Here is a 23,078-nt window from a genome sequence, read left to right as displayed (position 1 = left end):
TTTTATTTAAATATCTTTCTCCTGACATCCCAACCCCGCGGACCAATTACAAATGCCTCCAACGGGATCGAACGAGAGACCTTTGGGACAGATATATTCCCAACCAAGCACTGAACCACCGCGGATTCGAGCACAAGATATGAACTTCTTACAAGACGTCGGGTGTGCGAAGTTGCCGATGTCGAGACATTCTATGTTACCTGGGGAAAAAATATTTATATTTAAAATGGATTAGGTAAAAATATGGTTAATATAATTAAAGGTTAAAAATACAAGAAAATAGCGTGTCTGCCGAGTACACGTGTCAGAAGTGAAACTTCTTTAGCAAGATTCAAAGAAACTAAAATCGTCGCCTTACTCCATGACGTGACGGTCGCGTCATGGCTGACCTTGAAGTTTTACTCTCAGAACGAAAGAAGTTTCACTTCAAAAATAATTTAGTTTGCAAAGCACTGTTGTAATAAATGGAAGTATAAACATTGATTGTTTTTTTTTCAAGATTTTTTGTGAGAGTATGTTAAAAGATAAGGATTTAAATAAGTTTGCAATTTCTTTTGAAATTTTCGTGAGTGTTATTTATTTAGAAGAAGAAAATTTGTTAACCTAGAGCGTTATTGGGTCATTATATTCATATTCTTACCTTTGCTGTCTATAAAGACTTGGTTCTCTTTCTCATATTTGACTCCAATCTTCTCTTGATTATCATCATAATAATCGTAATCGGATATTGGCTTGATTCTATTAGGAATGTCTACTTTTGTATTCTTTACTATCTCTTTAGTATCTTTTTCAGTAACTGGTATTTTTTCGAAAGGTTTTCTTGTAGTTTGTCTCGGTTTAATAGTTTCTGGGACTAAAGGTGAGGTGGGTCGGGGTGTGGAAATCCTTCTGTAGACTGTTTTCCTCCTTGGAGGCTTTCTGGTTGTTGTTTGGGGTGTCGTTATTGGAGATAGGTATTGGTATTCATCTGGAAGATAAATTTTGAATTGAATTCATGATTTCTTTGTTTTTTATTGAATAAACTATGTGATATTGAGCAATAGCATGTAAAATATACTAATGTTGAAGAACCAATGGTGGATAATTATTTATATTCTTAATTCTGCAATAGTTAAATAGTTATCTACGACTAGCTGTGCTCCGCGGTTTTACCCGCAGTGCTCCGCTCCTGTTGGTCTTAACGTTATGATATATATATTATAGCCTAATTATTTTTGATTGGTTCGTGTCTCACGTAAAAAACGATTTTAATTAAACATAATAATATAATTTCAAAGTAAAATTCAATTTATAATAAACTTACCATCATAAGCTTTAGTCACAGGGGACTCCAGAAGGTATTCTCTCGTAAAGTACGAAGGTTCCTGACTTGGACCATTCTCAGTAGAAACTGGAACCTTCGAACTGGACCCAAAGTATCTCGCAGTAGATGGTCCAGGGTTCGAATCCAATCTTAACGTCGACTGACCATCAGTTTCAAAGCCTAGGCTCACTAAATTGGGAGAAAATCCAGCTGGTCTTGGGAATTTATTGGCAACTGTCGAAGGATAGCTTGAAGCTCCCGTAGTGAATCTAGCTGTTGGTACATTTATGTCACTAACTGTAGGACTTATTGTAGTAGATAGTCTAGGTCTAGTTACTCTAGTTTCAAAATCACTAAAGGTAGTAGATGGGAAAGTATCATATGAAAATTTAGCTGTGGAGTCTCCAAAATTTTCTGACCCTACTGTTATTGAAACTCCTGAAGGTCTAGGAGGGTTGGCGTATGTTCTAGTTCTGGTGAAAGCTTCTGGGGTATTGTATGTCGTTCTTGTGAAGGTCTCTGGTGTGTTACTGTATGTAGTTCTTGTATTGAAAGCTTCAGGAGTTGTGTATGTTCTGGTGTCTGTGTAGTCTGTGTTTGGTCTGGTGTTTGTGTAGTCTGTGTTTTGTCTGGTGTTAGTGTAAGTGTCTGGTGTGTTTGTGTATGTCGTTCTTGATCTAGTGCTCGTAGATTCTGTAGAAGGTATCCTTGTGTCTGTGAAATATGTGGAGGATATTTCAGATTGGTAGAAGGGAGTTGATGTTTCTACGAAGCCTTGTCTAGTGGGAATGTTTGTTGTTCTATAGTATTCTTCGGTGAAGTCCTGATTTTTATAGTCTTCAGTGTAATACGGGCTTGTGTATTTATAGTCAACGATTGTTTGTGTGGTTTTTGGCTTTCGTGTCGTTTTTGGTTCTTCATAATCTGGCACTATTGGTACCGGTGCTGCGAGGAGTTGGTGCGCTGCTAAAGCTACAGCCGTTTCGGAGTTGTAATCTGGAAGTAAAGGGGAAGTTGAAATCATTGAAGACTTTGGAATAAAAGTGTATTATCGTAACTATTGTGTTAATGTACTTATTTGGACATTTGTACCATAAATTTAAGTCAACTTTATTATTTGTAACGGTGCACTCAATGTTTATATTGTTAGTATGGCTTGCACATTCCATTCCATAATTGATACATATATCAGCTCTCGTTTACAAGTTGTCCTCCAACTTAAATGTAATTTAGGAAATCATTCATTATCATTAGCAGCCCACGACACACGTCATCAGCACCAACCTAGGCTCCGTGCAGACAGAGAGCGTTCTGCGTTCCGCGTTCTTTGTGATGTGAAGGATCTATGGCGCAGCGCCGCGGTCTGACTGCGTTCTGTGTGCGCCGGCGCTATAGATCCTTCGCATCACAAAGAACACAGAACGCAGAACGCGGAACGCAGAACGCTCTCTGTCTGCACGGAGCCCTAATCCTGCTCTAAACTTACCATCAGCGACACTCCTCTCAGTGCCATCGATCTGGTTGCGGAAGCTGGCGCTGTACTTCTTGCTCTGTCTCTCGCTCGCATCATCAGTACTGGCGGCGGGGTTCTGGTCCGCGCGGGGCAGTTGAAGCGGGCGACGGTATTGGAGGGTCGAGTTCTGGGTAGTGGGCTGGATTAGGGAGGGGTCTTCGAATGTGTCTGGGGAGAGATAGATTAAAATGACAACACATACTTAAAAAAAGAAAAAACTGGTATGCAGCCTTTTCTTTATTCAAAATATGATTGTTTTCGTAGAACAGAAAACATAATCGAGCCAGAAAACAAAGAATTCATTAAGCTGCTAAGATTAAAGTTCAAAATAAGAAAAGCTAAAATGAAATTATTATATATATTTTCTATTCAGAAACCTACAATTTAAAATTTCCTCAAGTTTGCCGGTTTCGTAAATTGAACCATGATAAAACTAAGTTCAGGTTCAGAACAGGTCTACTAATAGGTACAGAACCATATTCTGTAACTACATCATCTTCTCCATTTTAATTCTATATCTTCATCCTCTTCTATTTACCTGTATCAATCTCCTGCAAAGACTCCTCGCTTTCCAACACTTGCGTGGTAGCTTGCGTGGTGGTGGTGGTACTGGTGGTAGAAGGAGTGAAAGGTCGTCTGCGGCTGGCGACACGGAAGGGTCTACGTGATGGCGCGACCGTTGTTGATGAAGTTTGTACTGAAGCGGTCGTAGTGGTAGTAGCTGGGAAAATTATCGAAGCTTAAGAAGATACTCAAATACAAAATAGACTGTATTGTCTTTGAAATTTAAAAAAAAATGGTTATTATTATTTACCTAACAATAGTCTAAAGGAAGTCCTTCTATCATCCAGAATTTGTATACTATTAATTATGTAACTTTTTTAACTAATTTATTTTTTATTTGACTTTCTTCTAACATCATCTATTTCCATCCATTATAATAAATTAATTTCAACGCAAATATGCAATTAAATAATACGACGTTATTTCTACACATTCATTACTTTAATTATCTCCATTAAGTTACAACTAATAAATCGTCATAACGACTTCCTAACATAACGCACGCAGTTGAGTAAACAATACATTTTCATTATTTGGTAACCTTCCGCGTTATTCTGTCTGATGTACAATGGATACCTTCACCAATGATTGTTGGAAACACTCGAAGCGGTAAACAACGGGAAACGAGTGTCCTAATGCATTGGATTGTGCATCACGATCTTTGAGAGTTGAGACGAATGCATTTAGAAATAGACACTAATGACGACAAAGTTTATAGATGTGCGTATTGATATTCCCTGAAATTAGGGTTAGCTAGGAGAAGGATAATTTTGAGTTTTGTCGCATAAACAATGTAGAACAAGTGAAACAGAAGCTGTATAGATTGTCCTAAAATAGGGCTGTTTCATAGCAATATAAAGTTCCAACTAGCGTCATCTTTAAAAGAGAATATTAGTAAAGACTAGCAAACCGGGCGAACTCCGTTTCGCCACCAGAGACATCTTTTCTTTGCTATAAACCTCACGGAGCCCGAGACCTTTCCAACGAATGCAAAACCGTGGAAATCGGTTCGTTCATTCTGGAGTTATAGCGTCAGGAAGGAAAACCCGACTTATTTTTATATAGTAGACTAGCTGTGCCCGCGACTTCGTCCGCGTGGAATAGTGACTGCATAGTAGTTACTACTTATTTTAAATTATTGAGTAAACACAGACTACCATAAATAATTAAAAGAACTGTAAGTAAAATTTATTACTAAACTGAGCTAAACAATACAAAAAAATGCCTTATTAATTTTCTACGTAAAATTTCTTTTAAATTATGTCATACTAGCTTCCGCCCGCGACTCCGTCCGCGCGAATGTCGGTCTTTGCGTGGATGGTTTATTTCTCCATTTTGAGTAACTCGGACAATGACATCTTATAAATATCTATTGGACCCAAATACGGCTAGGTCTATAATAATACGCAACGTGTGTTCGCGGTACCTACTACAGAACAACGTCTATGGATAACTGAAAAATTGAGATTAATTTTTTTTCTACGTATTTTTCCAGGATAAAAAGTATCCTATTTTACGCCCAGGATAATAAGGTATAATTATACCAAGTTTCATCGAAATCGAACCGGTAGTTTTCACGTGATGTCTTCACATACAGACAGACAGACAGACAAAAATTTTTTTAATCACATATTTGCGTTTGGTATCGATCCAGTAACACCCCCTGCTAGTTATTTTTTCAATATTTTCAATGTACAGAATTGACCCTTCTACAGATTTATTATAATATGTATAGATTATTTTTAGGCACCAGGGGGGAGGGGAGCAAATTTCTTTTCCTTCCTTCCTTGTATGGATGTTTTTAACTATGTATCGTGCAGCAACTGATCAGCTTAATCGATACTCAGTTTTTATCAAATCCAGCACAAAATCCAAATCAGATCTTTCCTGAATCCTGTCTCACGCCTGTAGGTAGTAACTAAACCGTTTAGACCGTGCAATAAAAATTAAATAAAAAAAAAACAGCGCTACGAAGAAAAGTGCATGCATAGAAAAAGGAATAAATAATTTCACAAACTTCCCGAAGATTTTTAAAAATAAATACCATTTTAAATATTTATAAAAAAAAAAACAAAGTCATCGGGGCTGCCATGCCAACATCATCATAATATACCTCATTATCAAAATACATATAATATGGTACTTAATTTTAAAGATCGTCGGGAAGTTTGTAAAATAATTATTTATTCCTTTCGGTTTCTTATTTTCATGTAATATTTTCAAGTGAGCGAGACCTACCTCTACCTCCATATTACATTCCTACATCATATTGATATCTATAAGTTTGTTGCTCCTTGACATCTTTTAAGTTGGGCCGTAACCGTGCACAAATTGTAATGGACCACAGTGGCAAAAGAAGTGGTATACTTAGGAAAAAATATTGCCAAGGGCCAGGCCTATGTAGCTTTGAGTAGAGTTCAAAATTTCCAGGGTGTGGCTATCCTCTCGCTCCCATATCCCCTCTTCTTTCACAGACTTTCAACCCTTCCCTTTCCATCCCTAGTAAATGGCAGAACCGATTTTGATGTAAACCATATCTAATTGTACCTATATGTACACGTCATATCCTGTAGTTTGATGCTCCATTTGGTTTATTTATCCCCACTGTCACCCCTAAAAAGCCCTAAATGTAATAAACGGATGAACCGATTTCGATAAAATATGACTAATTGTAATTCACACGTTGCCCTTTCATATTTTGATATGCCGCTTGAGTATATTATATTTGACCACATTATTCATTCCCACTTTTACCGCTGTAATCTAATAAATGGATAAACCGAATTGGATAAAAATATAACTAAGTGTACTTCACCCGCTATGCACTTTTATTTGATATGTCACTTGGGTATATTTGACAACATTCGTTTTTTTTCATTCCCACTTTTACCCATAAAAAGGTATAATAAATGGATGAACCGATTTTGATAAAACATGTCTAATTAAACTTTACACGTCATGCCCTTTCATATGATATGTCACTTGAGTATATTTTTGACAAATTCATTTTTTTATTACCACTTTTATACCTATATTAAAAATTAAAATTAAAAATTAAAAATATATTATAAAGGAGAAAGTTTGTATGGATGTATGGATGTATGGATGTGTGGATGTATGGATGTTTGTTACTCTTTCACGTAAAAACTACTGAACCGATTACAATGAAATTTAGCACACATATAGAGGGTAACTTGGATTAACACATAGGATAGTTTTTATCCCGGACATCCCACGGGAACGGGAACTATGCGGGTTTTCCTTTGCAAACGCGGGCGAAGCCGCGGGCGGAAATCTAGTATTAAATAAATGGATGAACCGATTTGTTACTGATAGGTCGTTCACTTTCATTTAATATATCACTTAGGTACTTATATTTGACAACTTTCGTTTTTTTCATTCCCACATTTACCCCTATAATAATATACCTAGGTATAATAAATGGATGAACCGATTTTGATACACTTTATCAAAGAACCAGCGTCGGAAAATATGCTGCCTAACTAAAAAAACCGCATCTAATTCGGATTACCTGTTAGCGAGCTACGGTGGCACAAACAGACACACACACACACAGACACACGTAGCGGTCAAACACTTATCACCCATCTTTTTGCGTCGGGGGTTAAAAATATAATACGACATAATTTAAAGGACATTTTATGTATAAAATTTACCTAGAAGTAAGAATAATTCTAATTTGACCAACCCCCCCCCCACCCTTGGGCACTTTCGATATGATCACTTGGACATTTACAGGAATAATAATTGTAACAGATAACTTACGTTTTATCGTACAGTGTATAGAATGCCTTAGCAAATGTTCGCCGTGAATACTTAAATGGTCATAACTTTTTTATTTACGAACCGATTGACATGAAATAAACACTAAATGTTAAATGAAGATTACCACAATATATTAGTGAAAACCGCATCTTAATCGGATAAGCCGTTTCTGAGATTAGCGTGCACGAACATACAGACAAACAGACAAACAGACAAACAGACAAACAGACAAAAAATTTTTTAACTACAGTTTTGGGTTTGGGATCGATTTAATAATAGCACCTGCTAATTTTTTTTTATATATTTTGATTGTACAGACACGACTTTTCTAGAATTTTATTATATGTATTGATGATAATTTTTTTTTATATATTTTGATTGTACAGACACGACTTTTCTAGAATTTTATTATATGTATTGATGATGATGATGATGTAGGTATGGCAAGGCAAGGTATGCAAATATGTATTTACTTTCAACATTCTAATATAATTCTGTTGAACACTGGACACGTCTGAGTGAGCTGATTAGATTTCAATAAAATAAGCCTTATAATTACCAATTATTAACCATAATTTATATTAAATTATTTCACTTTGATTCGTATTGAAAATTACATCGTCAAAAAGCACGAACGCAACAACTATTGCGATTAAATCTTTCTATGTTTTCATTGTTATCGTTATCAAAATTCCATTCTAATTAGAAAATATATGGGAACAGAAAATAAACAAAACAATAAAGTTATGACTCTATATGGTAATTATAAACACAAGCAATAGAACAACAATCAGGTGATAATTGAATGAAAAAAGGTAATTGTTAAGAAAAACTATTCAATAAGATTTCGAGGTGGGAATAAATAGGTATGTGAAATTGTTCAGACAATGTATATTAGAAATTAATAGGGAATGAAGTAACTTCATTACTTGGAATTGTGAAAGCGCATTGATTTTGCATACTATAATGTTAGTTTTATTTAAGTAAACTTATTAGATTGTTATTTTTAAAGTACTATAGATAGTAACTTTACCTACAATGCTACAGGAAATGATTGAAAATTTAAACGTTTGTATTTTCAGTGAACATAGATAACTTGCGTTTAAATGTTACCATTCTATTGTTGCACAAATCGGATATCGTATGATCTAACCATATTTTGTGGTGAAAATAAAAGGGACAAAATAGGGGATGGAAATAAAAATTATGACGAACGCCTCTCGTTAGACAATGTGAAGTTTACACGACATAAGCTTTGAGCTAAAAGCTTATCAATGTAAGCTTCATCGAAGGATTTGGTTGCGGTAAGGAATTCGTTGTTAAATTGGACATCTTATGATTTGTACACGTATCTTTAATCCTTTATTCAAAGAGATTGAAAAACAATATATCATAATGTACAAATATGAAGAGAATAAGAATTGATGGCGAAATTGTTAACTCTTTATGAGGTACAGCATGAAGGTCAACCATTAAAAGAGATTAGCGAATAGCTTCACGCTATCAAACAGTTAATTATAAACTTATTGCACATGTCACACAACAACACCATAATGTTATCGACTGTAGTTCGCTCCAATTTCTTTCACGGCGTTTCGCAACATTCGTGTAGCAACGCTAAATTGGAGCATGCAGCATATAATGATTCTAATAGTAGCTGTTATGTTAGACTAAGTATATTGACAGTGGCAGTTTGCTGTTTCCACTTTATGGTTTTAATAGAAACATTTTACGACATTGAATATTAAACAATTTGGGTTAATTTTTTTTATAAAATAGAGTCGTAGTAAGTTTTATATGCGTGTATGTAACCGACTACTTTAGACTCTATTTAAACGTACTTTAACAGACAGATTTAATTCAAACTTCGGTGAGTATAATTAAAGCCTATTTTAATTTTTTTTAAACTAATAATTTTAACATCAATAAATAAGTACTTTTGGTATACATAATATTGTAGCAGAGACTTAGCTTTCCAACCCTTCTTATTATATCTAAATATTTTATATAGTACTAAATATTTTATGTGTTTTTTACTGTGAAATTTTCCCAAGAGAAAATGAGACATGCGTCAGCGGTACAAAACGTACCGGTAGTAACGAAAAATAGGTCATTCTCACGGTTGGTCATAATTATTTGCGACATGTTTTGGCGTGTGTTTATCTATTTTTGAGCAATCTTTAGTTATTAAAGGCATTTATTACGTGCCTATAAACATGCCATAACGAACATTTTAAATTGCATATACTAATTTCATTGTGATTGTTATCAAATATCAAAATTTGAGGCAATGACCTCTTTAGAAAAAATGATGAATGTTAAAGATAACAATTTTAAAGCTTAGTTCACAAATTGAAATTTAAGACATCCAACATTGCAATGATAAATACTTTCTATTTCATTCATTTAAACTAACAACCTAGGTACTCTATCTTTATAAAAGGCTAAGTGCTAAAAGTTTTATACAACCGCCGTTTAAAATTTTACCTCCTATTTCCTTCACTTAAATTAACGACAGTCAACAATAGGCTTCTTTTCTTTTGTAAACAAAGTACCATTCTTTTTCATGGAACCAAAGTAGGGCATTGCGTGTAAATATTTTAGCAATTATCCATCGATTCTAGAGCACAAGAACATGTTACGATACTTACATAATATGTAAAAACTGTCATAAATGTAACTGTTATATAACTATGGAAGAAAGTTGACTACAACTGGTTGCTTTCACTGGGCGAGCCGACCTCTAGTGTTAAGTGTAGATCTAAGTTAAAGTTTCAAAGAAGCGGTATTTCAGTTATGTTGAACCTTTTGTTTATGTATAAACTATCGATATTAAATAGTATTTTTTACGTATATCTAGTAAAAAAAAATTGAAAGACTCCAATTTTTATGAGAAAACCTAGCGGTCCGCCCCGGCTTCGCCCATGGTACATGTTTACGTTTTCTCTACATAAGATCCATCCTGGTACTTCAAGGAATATAATAAAAAAAGAATTATCGAAATCGGTTCAGCCGTTCTCGAGTTATGCGCTTACCAACACATTTTGCGATTCATTTTTATATATAAGATTATTGAAAAGCATAAATAACATGTATAATTTGATATCAAGCCTAAATAATACACTGAATCAACAGTTTTTAATGTTAATATTACTTTAATAAAGGTTTTTTTATAACTACTTGTCACGAAAATAAAATCGATCAAACACAAGTTCTGAATATAACATGTAAAATATAAAAAAAAAAAATATTTTAATGAAAACGCGGTAATACTAAAAATAGAATCTTGAAAAACACCAATAGATTTTTATGTAACTACCTACATTCCTTGTCTAAATACGCGGCATATTTATACTAACATTTTTTTTTAATAGATTTTACCGCATTCTATGAATACTGGAGTATTTCGTTTAAATAATTTCCGTATCGATTTTTAAATATCGCTATTTGAAATTGATTTAAGTAAATTCTTTTATTTTATACAAACGTTATGTTTTTGTAGATGGAAATAATAAAGATAAGATTTCATAGCATAACGACACTTTATAATACAATAAATTATTTTCTAAATGTCCCCGAGAATATTTATTTAAGAAAGAAACACAAATTATAATTTACTAACTGTAGATCGTAATTTTGATAAGATCGGGAGCAAAGGTTATCGGATTTAGGAATATCGTAAATTAGAATGTAAAAGCTTGTATTACCTAATTCCAACCGAACCATTCCACACTAACCAATATAAATTGTATTGAATAAAGGTCACAAAGGGCAGATGATAGTGATTGGTTTAGAAGATATTGTAATTTATTAATAAATAAAAGCATCTTTGTATGAATAATTTAAATAATTTATATCAATAGACCGGCGACCATCTTTCTTCGACTGACAATTTGGAATTTTAAAGATGAAATGAAGGGAAAATTCCTAGGTCTAGAAGTGTAATATTGCAAGCTGTGTTGGCCTGTAATAATTTGATTCATTAGCTAGTTTTTTTTTATCTTTATTACCTATAAATTGTGAAAAAATATGTGTTAGCAAATATTTAAACAGTTACATAATTATAAACAGAATATTTAATCTAAAATCGAGTATCAGACGCTACTGTATAATTCATGGTGTGTGACAGTAAACCAAAATGTTGCAAGTGTTGCCAAATGCGTAAACGTTCGTGAGAACTGAGCGAGGGGCATGATATATTGCCATCATCAAAAATTCTCATTACTTATGTCTTCCCGTAATGGTTGAAGTAATTGGTTTCAAATGTGTTTTATAATTGAAATATTGAATGAAGGTTGTATCAATCATGTCATATAGTCTTATGCTTATTTTATTCGTATGCTATTATTATGTGGAATTAATTTAAAATTATTGATATTTATTTCATAAACTTTTTTTTTTTTTATTTATTAATTTACACTATATATTTTAACACTATATAACCTTAACAAATTTTCGCCAAACTGTAAAACAGTTTGTTGGCGATGCGCTCCTACTTATTATAGATTACCCTGGGTTATACATTGCCAAATTAGTTGATAAACAAACACTTAAATACCGCTATAAATGACATACATAGTATAAAACAAAGTCTACATAGTATAAAACAAAGTCACATTTCTCTGTACCTATGTATACTTAAATCTATAAAACTAAGCAACGGATTTTGATGCAGTTTTGTTTTTCTTCAACTGTTAGAGTGATTCAAGATGAAGGTTTCAGTATAAATAATCTATATTATGTTAAGTTTCAGCCAACGCGGGCGAAGCCGCGGGCGGAAAGCTAGTACTAGATATTTGACAAAATGTATTTTTTTAATTTACTCTTTACAGATCCTATTTTTAATTTATTATCGTCTAGTAAAATCGGGTACATGTTACAAATTTTTGGTATATAATATTTTCTAGATCGCTGGTCATAACAATTTTTTTTCAATTTTGAAAACAAGCAATTAATCGACTTAAAACAAGAATTTATATTATTATTAATAATTACATCGTTAGATGTGCAATAAAAACAGTCTCAGGTTTATAATTGACACACTCAGGATATTAAAATTCATCCATCCGGCCGTTAAAGAGTGAAAAGGATGTGAAACAGGTGTGAAAATAAACTTGTTCTGTGCGGTCGTCAAGATGCTAACATCTTGTGATCTTGACGACCTCGACAGAGGACAATGATGTCCAATGAGATCCTTTTTTGATGGGGATTATTAACATGTTTGACTTTATACTTTTGAACAAATAATTATTGGTTCTGAGCATATAATTATGGTATTTTGCAGATTGCATTTTTATAGCTGTAAGGTCTTGTAAGGTCTCCATAAGGTCTTGTGCCTGATCTTGCCTAGATATTGCTGATATTGTTCAAAAAATTGTCACAGTGTAGTCAAGATATAAGAAAAGCTCAAAATATATAATTGTAGTACAAAAAGCTTCTCTATTGCATTTTGCGTTTGCCTCTTGCACTGAGTTATGTGGGCTATCGAACTATGAGAGTAAAGAAAAAACATCATCATTACATAGTATCAAACAAAGTCACTTTTTCGTCCCTATGTCCCTTTTTACGCTTAAATCTTTAAAACTACGCAACGGATTTTGATGCAGTTTTTTTTAAAGATAGAGTGATTCAAGAGGCAGGTTTTAGTATATAATTTATTAGGTTTTAGACAAAGCAAGCAAAGCAAAGTAAGCTAGTACAACAATATAATATTATATAGACCTACAATACAACATATAACCACGTGATAATCCATGCGTGTTTACAAACTTATAAGGTAAGGTCACGAGTAAACATTGTCACGGTCGATTCATAAGGGATATAAATGAACTGTAATAATATAGGAGAGGTCGGATCGTAAGGACGAATTGTGCAATGATTTCGCGTTTTCTTGTTATTTTTTGTATTGGCTTGAGACTGAGGATCTCTTTAAGGATGTGTTAAGTAAAATACACTTTTAATATGCTTGTTTGATGGAATGATGCAAGTATATATATATAAGTATACTTGAATGAGAAAACTGCATCATTCGATATAATTATTATCTACTCATAAAAAACTATTATCAATACATATCCTTCGTCTTCTTCTTCTCTTCTTCAAAACACTTTCCCTGTTTCTTTGTAATAGTCATATTGATCCAATGCATTACAGTATTTTGAAATAGTTAATGGATTGGTGAAAAAATTGACATGAAACTAAAAACCCCAAAAAATAATTTTCCCTCGTTTTCACTCGAACGATGTCAAGTGAGACCTATAATTTTCATGGTCCATAAAATAACTTTCAAAGCGAATTAGTCATGCTACGGGCTGAGGTTGTTCGTTAAGGTTGTTTGAACACTATTTATAACAAACTATTAAACTGATTTAGTTTTATTTAATTTTATTTTTCAGGAGTTTTAATTACAAAATTGTCGCAAGGTAGGAAAGAAAATTTATCTTTTCCTTTACCATAGCGATGTCATGACCATGAGCTTAATGAGTCATAATTGATTTTGAACTTAATTTCAAATGTAGAGTTATTTCAAAAGAGCTTTTGAATTATTTTGTCTATGTGGTCGCCAAACTATTTAAATCAACATAATCAGGATCAGTATCAGAATATATTAGCTCACGACAAATGAATCACAATACACCTGTCTCCCTAAATGGTTTCGTAAAATCTGTAATATCCTATCAAATAATTTGCGTGCGAGCTTCTCAACCAGAATATGAAAAGTTGTTATAAACAATCTGTTTTGATCTTGTTGGTCGTGGAACTCAAAATACCTACTAGTGCTTGAACATCCAGTCAAATTTAAATTATGTCTATGCCTTTAATCTTAGAAGAGGATATCTAAATAAGCATAGTGCGCGACCTCTCGATTTCTGAAAGGAAACTTTAGAAAAGCTTTATATACCATTTGATATATCCATGGGTATACTAATTGCCTTTTCATAGTCAATCAAATGAGTCACTATCGTGTAATCATTAGATCAACATACTTCTAAGTCAATCCACTACGTGTCCATAACAAGGGCATAGTAATCACATTGATACAATGGATACAACGGCAAAATCTAAATTGCGCCGTAGCTATACATTCTACCAATTAATATACTATCGTGATCTGTTCTGCAAAGGAATTTGGGTGTCTATTGTATGGTGTTCAAGTGTGTAAGGTATATAATTGTGTGCCAATAAATGTGAATGTAACTTACAGCTTGCCCCACCAGGCCGGCGGCGTACGAACGAGCGCTGCGGTTTCTCACTCCGCGTCGGTTTCTCCAGCGATGGCTTGTCTTTATCACTCGCATCTTTTTCCGTTTTTCGGCTCTTGAATTTGTTGTTCCCGCGCCTTGTGAACTTGTTTGTTGTTGTTTCGACGTCCAAGGATTCTGTTGTTGTTTCCACGGAGGGCCGCGTGCGACGCAGGAAGGGCCGGCGCTCCCTCGCCGCCTGGACAAAATGGTAAGTCGATGTTTAGTAACTTTAGGAGAATAGACTGCGTAATTTATCAAGATGTATTCAATTTCATAACGCTCTTCCTTACAATTTATCTTGTAAATATAGGATTGGTATTGTACGAATTGTTTGTATTAATAGTGAACATAAATTACAATAGATTTGTACCGATAAAACTATTGTTACCGTATACGTTGAAATCTATAAAATATTTAATACCTAGCTTAGAAATAACAAACCAGTTTCAATGCCGGATCTTTTCACATCTAAATGTTAAATTTAAATAATAAATATAAGTTAGTAATGGATAAATATCACGACTGCGAAATTCTAGAAAATTTATGTCATGTTTGCTTTGTGGTTTCCTTGCGGTTTCATTTGAAAAAACTAATATTAACTATGTGGCGAAGTTTATATTTTATTTATACTGTATTGCAATTAAACCTGATTTCAAAGTAATTTATCAAAATGTTGCTGATTTTCCAAACTAGTCGTACAAGTTGCTTTTTAATACTTGTAACATTAATTAGATGAAAGAATGCTGAATGAAATTCATTTTTTGTTTATCTTTATTGCAATTTATATGTTTTATATACAATTTTATATGAATTTATTCAAGAAATACACTACGTTTTTCTATAAAATCACATTTTTTACGTTACAATGATACAAAAATATAAATAATCAACTACTACTACATATAGATAACTTGTATATTACAAAATATTTATAATTAAAAAATAACAGGTCTATAACTTATAAGTAATTAAGATCAGTAAATTCATAGATTCATTCAGATCAGAGAAGTACGATAAAAATAATACATCACTTTTATGACTACAGATACACATATATACTAAAAATATGTTACAAAATTGTATAGATTTATTAAAGTATTTAAACTTAAAAATATGTTTTTACGTAATTTAATTATTAAGAAAATCTCGAAGTGGCGTAATATTTAACAAAACTCTCACATAATTTACATAACGCTCTTGTAAATACATATATTTGGAATGTGTTGAAAACTTGATTTTAAAATATTCATTTAGTTATCTTCGTTTTCGTTGGTTTATGTTTAAATTTATGGTTATTTAGAAAATTATGCACGATTAATTTTTATATTTTTACTACATTGTTTTAACTTGGGAGTTTATTTCATTGAATCATTTCTTGAGAATTTATTTCATCGAAAAAATTAAAAATATAAGCTCTTGTTTTAAAGCTCGAGTCCATAAAAAATATTTTTATTGATGTGAATTTTATATTCTATGCTAGTATCGAGCTAGATCTTACTTATATCTTAATCGAGCTATCGTTTTGATAAATTTACTTGAAAATGGTATAGCCATTAACCATCAATAATACATACACACATTTTTACAAACCCTGGTTCTGTATTTGTACTTTTACCTAAGAATAACTCAAATAAAATATTTTGCCCTAGTGGTATTTAAGGCTTCGGTCATTAACCCTAGTGCATACGGTCAGTTGACTACAATCTAAGCTAATTAGACTCTAGGCAGCTTGAAAATGTAACGCTTTGTGAAACCGTATTCACTCAAATGTAAAAATTACTTTTTATATATTATTACGCGATGAGTTTTATGCTTTGTGAATTGTGAATTTTTATGTATTGTCTTTGTTTATTTATTATAATTATAAAAGTTAGGTTTTTATGGTTCTTACTACATAAGTACTTAGTCTTACGGAACATATTTGTATGAAATTTTTGAGAGTTAAAAGATTTTCATTATCTATAATATATCAAATCATAAAACTATTGTTTAAATCCATACTAATATTATAAATGCGAAAGTAACTCTGTCTGTCTGTCTGTCTGTTACTCAATCACGCCTAAACTACTGAACCAATTTTCATGAAATTTGATATGGAGATATTTTGATACCCGAGAAAGGACATAGGCTACCTTTTATTACGAAATATGTACCACGGGCGAAGCCGGGGCTGACCACTAGTACCTCTATAAAAGAGGAATTCTTTTTCTCGAAATCGTTATAAATATCATATAAATCAAATTACATTAGGATTCATTTAGATAAATTTAGTAATAGATACTTAGAGGATTATTTATTAATTGATATTTAATTAGTATTAGTTATTACGAAGTCATTAGATAAATTAAGCTTAATCGGAGCTTATATGTCCAATAATTATATTAAGAAACTAATGAATTTAATTACCTATATAAAAAAGCAAACGTTGTATAGTTGGCTAAGGTTCATAAAAAGATATCTACTAGTAATCATTTACTCAGAATTTTTTGAACCGAATTATAAATTAAATTATGAATCGGTACACAGATATCAATCAATCACACGTATTGAGACACATTTTATCAAAAATGGCGGGTACTTTTCTTATCTAATTTTATATACATAGTCCTAACTTCTAAGCAAAGAATAATGTACCTAGGTAATTTAATCTATACTAATATTATAAAGTTGAAGAGTTTGTTTGTTTGTTTGTTTGAACGCACTAATCTCGGGAACTACTGGTCCGATTTGAAAAATTCTTTCGGTGTTAGATAGTCCATTTATCGAGGAAGGCTATAGGCTATATATCATCACGCTAAGACCAACAAAAGCAGAGCTACGCGGGTGAAACCGCCGAGCGTAGCTAGTTTCTTATAAAAGTGAAGTCCCGTGTCCCCTAGTGGGGTAAGGGGCAGATGTATTACGCATACATCGGTTTCACTGATCGATTTTTTTCTTTAGGGACAAGAAGGTGTGCCTTCTGTGTCCTGCCAGACCGAGACATTTTTTTTCGTCTCCACCGGGAATCGAACTCAGGACCCCTCGGTTCTACGCTCATGCGACAACCACTGTACCAAGGAGGCGGTCAGTTTCTTATACATACTTCTAAACCTTAGAACCCACTTTTAGTCCCTCTACATGAAGCAACAACTACAATTATACCTAATTGGTGAACACGAAGCGATTACTCCGTCAACGAAGATTAATCAAACGCAATTATTGCTCCTGACACCAAACCAGTTAGTTATACGTTAATTATTTACAACAATAGCTATCAAGTGTTGCGTCACACATTGATTGTTGGTTCTCAAAGATAAAAATACGTGGGATGGACCGGTATTGTACGAAAATTCACAAGGCTGTGCATAAGCTTATTGGTATTATCCTTATATGTTTTAGTTCTATATTTCACTCTATCAAGTTTTGACTGGCTCTTTTTTTGTGTGGTTTCTCTTGATGATAGCTAGGGTTTGGACATCTCAATGCGAACGCGTGGGTTAACTGAAGGTTCACCCTGGTTTGATTGGCTAGCGCGTAGACTATTAGATGAGATACATCTTTTACATCTAGCTGCTCAAATTATTTTTATGTAAACATATCCTATAACCTAAGCAACTATATGCAAAGACTCAACACAATCGATTCAAAAGTTCTGACGTGGAAAGGAAAACCATTACGATCCTACTTGTTTCGAACTATTCTATTCTAGAAGATTTTGTTCTTCAGACAACCAAAAAAGGTTATAATCAATCAGTTTTTAAGAATCTATTAATAACAATGACGTTTTTGTATAGACTCAAGCCTATGAATAATTTAATTTAAGTTCCTTACATAACCCACGCGATTCATACATAATTCAAGAGTCTTTTTGATGACCTTGTGTTCGGATATTAGCAAATAATAATGTAATCGGTGTTATTTCTATATAAAACTATTACTTAATAGTTCTTAAAATCTAGTCTTTATATTTGCATATTTTAACGATTGTAATTACAAATTACCAATATATTATTTTTTTATTATTGATTAAAACGGACGTACTATATAATTACTCGTATATGTTGATGATTTAATGTTTTTAACTTTAAATATAGTTCAGTTAAACGAATTAATGAGATTGTTTTGGTTTGTCCTATAAAGAAGCTTCACAAAAACACGGGAAGTCAATTGTAGGTTGTACGTAGGTCACAAGTCTTAAGGCTTTATAGGAATGTAGTCAAGGTGAACTGGCCGCTTCGTACTCGCAAGGAAGTGTTTACTCTGTGTAAATGACCACAGATAATTACAAAAACAGATTAAAAATATGCCGCCAATTCTTAAGTACGGAGCTAATAATAATGCCTTTATATTTGGCAACGTTTCTTAGGTCAATGCTAATTTTAATGCAATGTCTGATAATTTGATAGTTTAGTTCTTGTATTTTACGTTATTTCCAATAAACGGTATTGAATAATAAAATAAACAGCATGAATAATAATCTGTACGAAATTGTCACAATAAATTGGTATTCAATATTTAATCGCTCGTTAAATTCACAGTTTAATTAATTTCGAATATTCAATTCATTTCACAACAAATTAGGTATTACGTTTTAATAATACTAGTATGTAAAACTTAATAGAATACTAGCTTTCCGCCAGCGGCTTTGCCCGCGTTTTCAAGAAAAACCCGCATAGTTCCCGTTCCCGTGGGATTTCCAGGATAAAACCTATCCTATGTGTTAATCCAAGTTACCTTCTATATGTGTGCTAAATTTCATTGTAATCGGTTCAGTAGTATTTGTCTGAAAGAGTAACAAACACACATACATCCTCACAAACTCACATTTATAATATTAGTAGGACTCGACGTTTTTATAGCCGTATGATAACAACAAAGACTGACATGTATGTACTTTTTAACGTTACAATGGTCAATATTAGCAATCTGCAAGTATACATCGAATTAAAACGATCTTTAAAAGCATCTAGAATAATAAATGAGGTAAAACTACGTGATACGACTATATATAGCTCTATCATCTTGAGTTACTCGTAGCAAAGGTCATATTCGAAGTAAAATTACAATTTGTAGGTCCATTACGAAAGCCAGGTGCAGTTAGATCTTTGTATATTTTTAATGTATATTATTATGTCTATTTTAGAGGTAATTTTTGGTTTGCAATATATTGTTACGTAATTATGATAATATATTATTGGTAGGGTTGTTCGAATGGCTAACATGAGTAAAGAAGGTTAAATAAATAAATAAAGTCAACAACTTTGAATATAAAAAGATAATAATATGAAAATACGTTTTTTTACGTAGGTAATGACTAGGGTATGAGGAAGGAGGAGGTTTAAATGTCATGGAAGATGTAGATCATTGTAGAGAAGAAAAAAACGACGAGTGGCACTCGGGGACTGCCGCGGTAAAGCTATTATTGCATGCTATGCCTTCAAGCCACACCTCCGCCCGTCCGAGTGGGGAGCGTGAGGTGTTTTCGTTACGGAATTTCTCGATTCGGTCCCCACGCTCAAGGCCCGCGATAGAAGCTATGCAATAGCAATAATATCCTCAGAAGTAGATACTAATCATAGTTTATTTTAAATCCGTCGCCTTACCGAGTTTATAAACCAAATCAGTTTTTCATTACAGAAAAAAACCGCATAACATTACGAATAACCTTCGTTTTTTTATGAAACTCCTACTTGATACATTTCAATATAAACGTGAATAGACTTCGTGGCTCCAAATAATACCTATTTAATTTTTTACACGTACTTAGTATACTGTATTTACAGTGTAGTCACATTCAATACTCCGTTTATTTAAAAACGTGGATAACTGAGTAATATATTTTTTGCGATGTGTACAGTTACTAACAACTACTATATAAAGAGTTCTGCCTTGAATACATAAAGATTACGATGACTTTAAGTTTAGACACATTGAACTACACGACAAAGAAATTATATTTATTGTATACGTGCCTTTATACTAATACTAGCTTACCGCCTGCGGCTTCGTCCGCTTTGTCTAAAACCTAATAAATTCTGTACTAAAACCTTCCTCGAGAATCACACTATTTGTTAAAAAAAACCGCATCAAATTCGTTACGTAGTTTTAAAGATCTAAGCATACAGACAAAGGAAAGCTACTTTATTTTATACTATGAAGTGATATGTATTATACTAATAGGAATCGCATAGAAACAACAATACGACTTTGAGAGTACGAAATATACCAATAGATATACCATAAAAACAGAACGACTTTGAGAGTACGAAAGAGATATCGAAATCCGGTCTTATAAATAGGTATTATAACAATGACTAGTTAGATTACATTCCATATAAACACCTGACAATAGGTTTGTAATCAAAATATTGATTTGCATATTCTAATAGCATTCTAATACTACTTTACTAATATTATTTGAGATGGTTATAAAATGATTATCAACCAAATAAGACAAAAATTATATCTATAATATTATAGTACTTATTTACACTTTATAGAGATGTAGAGATTATAGAGACTATATAGAGATTGTCTTGTATGTTTGTAAGGCATTATCTTCGGAAAATCATGAAAATTATTTTACTTATAGATAGCTACACTATTTAGGAGTTTCATAGGCGATTTTATATCTTTGTCAAACCGGGCGAAACAGGGCAACGGGTGATCATTATAATTATAATCTTATACAAAAGCAATTTGAGCTAAGTTAGCCAATCTAACATACACCATATCATGCATGGTAATCTTAAACTTGTCCAGCATGTAAGGCGGTGTCGACATGTCAGCCTTGGCTCGAATTGGAAATTAGCATTATTGGCTCCCTTGAATCATTGGTACTTCGTATACTAAACGTGACCTAAGCGTTTGCGTGGTCACCTTGTGTACTCCTAATGTGTAATCATTTGTTTGGGCAATTCAGGGCGGATAAAGAATCGAGTTGTTCAATAACTGAGAAAGAGGTTTGATAGTACATAAGTAAGGTAAATTTACTGTACCAATATAAAAAAATTTCGAAAGACTAGAGCTTAAAATCACATTTGTCTCTGCATAGAATATCCTTACTTACAATGGTGTTAACCTTATTGTAATCATATTAAATTTAACCTAGCAAAACATAGAAACAAAACTTGATTAGGTTTTCCGACAAATTCATGTTTAAATTTATTCTTATATATAAGGTACGTTAACATTAAAAAGTACAAGTACATCAGACGGACAATGTAATATATTTTCACTTAAACGAATACTATTATTTACCTACTTTGATTGCATTACTGTCATGTCTACCCGTATCATTACTAAACCATATTTACACGGGCGAGTTATGCGGTATGTTTGTATTGATCTTGAATGACATAACCGCATACCTTTCGCAATGGGGTTTCTTAATAGCTTTCTCTAGCATTTCCTATTTTGGATTTATCTTTGGTAATCTGGATAGTTCCTTGTGTTAATAATTTTTGTATTAAAATATTACTTCCACTAAGTAACATCAAGCCGACTCGAAGGACCAATATGATAAAATGGAAACCACAAAGTGATTAAAATTTATCGGGGCACAACCTGTGACATAATTATACGGACTGCTTTAAATTTAGTTTTTCTTAACCTGAGTTTGTAAATAAAAAAACTACTTATTGTATTCCAAATAAAAGAATTAAACGCGTGATAAAGCTCAACAATTATGTTCATGATCTTATAACTCCATTATTGAAGCATTATTCAATATTCATTCATAAATTAATATACAATACGAAGAAATAATAAATAATTCAACAATATAGGTATTATTACCATTGTAACTAAGAATCTAGATGCCTTTTGTGGTAAATTAAAGTATTACTCATACAATTACAATTTTTAACTAAACATTACGCCCACTACAGTGATTTTACATAAAATTTACATACAAAATGTTCTCTAGAACCGGATTTCGTTACTCAACATACCATAATCATAAAATTGTGATGCCACAGGGTTTTACGTCGTTATGCCTTGTTAAAAATTATAATGACATTGTTTTTTTTTAAGAGACGTTTATTTTATGAGGAAAAAGAAACGTCGAGGAATTTCGAGTTATTTTAAGAATGTTGTTAACAAGATTTTGTATTATGAAGTGATAAGAAGCTTTGGTATTGTTGAAATGTAGGGTTTTGTAGAAAAGTGTTAAAGTTTCATTTTAGCTCGGTACACTGACAAATAAAGAGCGAAAAATAACGAACACACATTGTATTTCAATGTGTTCCACATCGTCTAGACTCTAGTCCAACATTTCATTTATTCAATATTTAAAATCTATAAATACATATACTATGAATGAAAGTCGTGTTACACCACTTATAACTAATGAATGAACGAATTCGATTTTTGCCTCATTTCATTCATCGCCGCTTGGATAATGATTTCTATAGAATTGAAAAACTATTAAACGACTATCCAGGCATAGCGAGGCGCAGCTGCTTTCGCTTTTTTTTTTATTTATAATCAACATCATTTTAAATTGGCAAACGCTCATCGCGTATTATAAACTAATTAGATAAACATTATATAAGAGAGACGGTTACACGGAGAAAGTAGTTTTCTCTTATCGGATGCTGCGATGTTTTTATACCTGTTCTCCGTCAATGGAGAGAAACCGAATGTTGACTTGATCTCTCTGCGTTTCGTGTTGACTGACAAGTTGTGA

The 23,078-nt window shown here is 32.7% G+C and overlaps 1 protein-coding gene across 1 annotated transcript; it reads right to left on the bottom strand.

Moving 5' to 3' along the window:
* Positions 1-6: 6 nt before the first annotated feature.
* On the bottom strand, positions 7-21,172 carry LOC123696247 (mucin-5AC-like). The gene is made up of 7 exons (XM_045642318.1): positions 21,080-21,172; positions 14,369-14,606; positions 3,355-3,537; positions 2,790-2,984; positions 1,304-2,299; positions 641-967; positions 7-200 (listed from the first exon to the last, which is right to left on the bottom strand). The coding sequence occupies exons 1-7, from the start codon at positions 21,170-21,172 to the stop codon at positions 7-9; spliced, it is 2,226 nt and encodes a 741-aa protein (XP_045498274.1).
* Between the last annotated feature and the right edge of the window lie 1,906 nt (positions 21,173-23,078).

This window comes from Colias croceus, chromosome 12 (genome assembly GCF_905220415.1).
Source record: "Colias croceus chromosome 12, ilColCroc2.1".
In the NCBI taxonomy this organism is placed as follows: Eukaryota; Metazoa; Arthropoda; class Insecta; order Lepidoptera; family Pieridae; genus Colias; species Colias croceus.
Note: the sequence above shows the minus strand (reverse complement) of the source record. Positions and strands in the feature narration are given on the sequence as shown.

Coding starts and splice junctions, on each gene's coding strand:
- LOC123696247 (XM_045642318.1), bottom strand. CDS start 21,172: ATGTCGACACCGCCTTACATGCTGGACAAGTTTAAGATTACCATGCAT. Junction 2,300..2,789: donor TGAGAGGAGTGTCGCTGATG/GTAAGTTTAGAG, acceptor CTTTACTTCCAG/ATTACAACTCCGAAACGGCT. Junction 201..640: donor AGTCTTTATAGACAGCAAAG/GTAAGAATATGA, acceptor TTTTTTCCCCAG/GTAACATAGAATGTCTCGAC.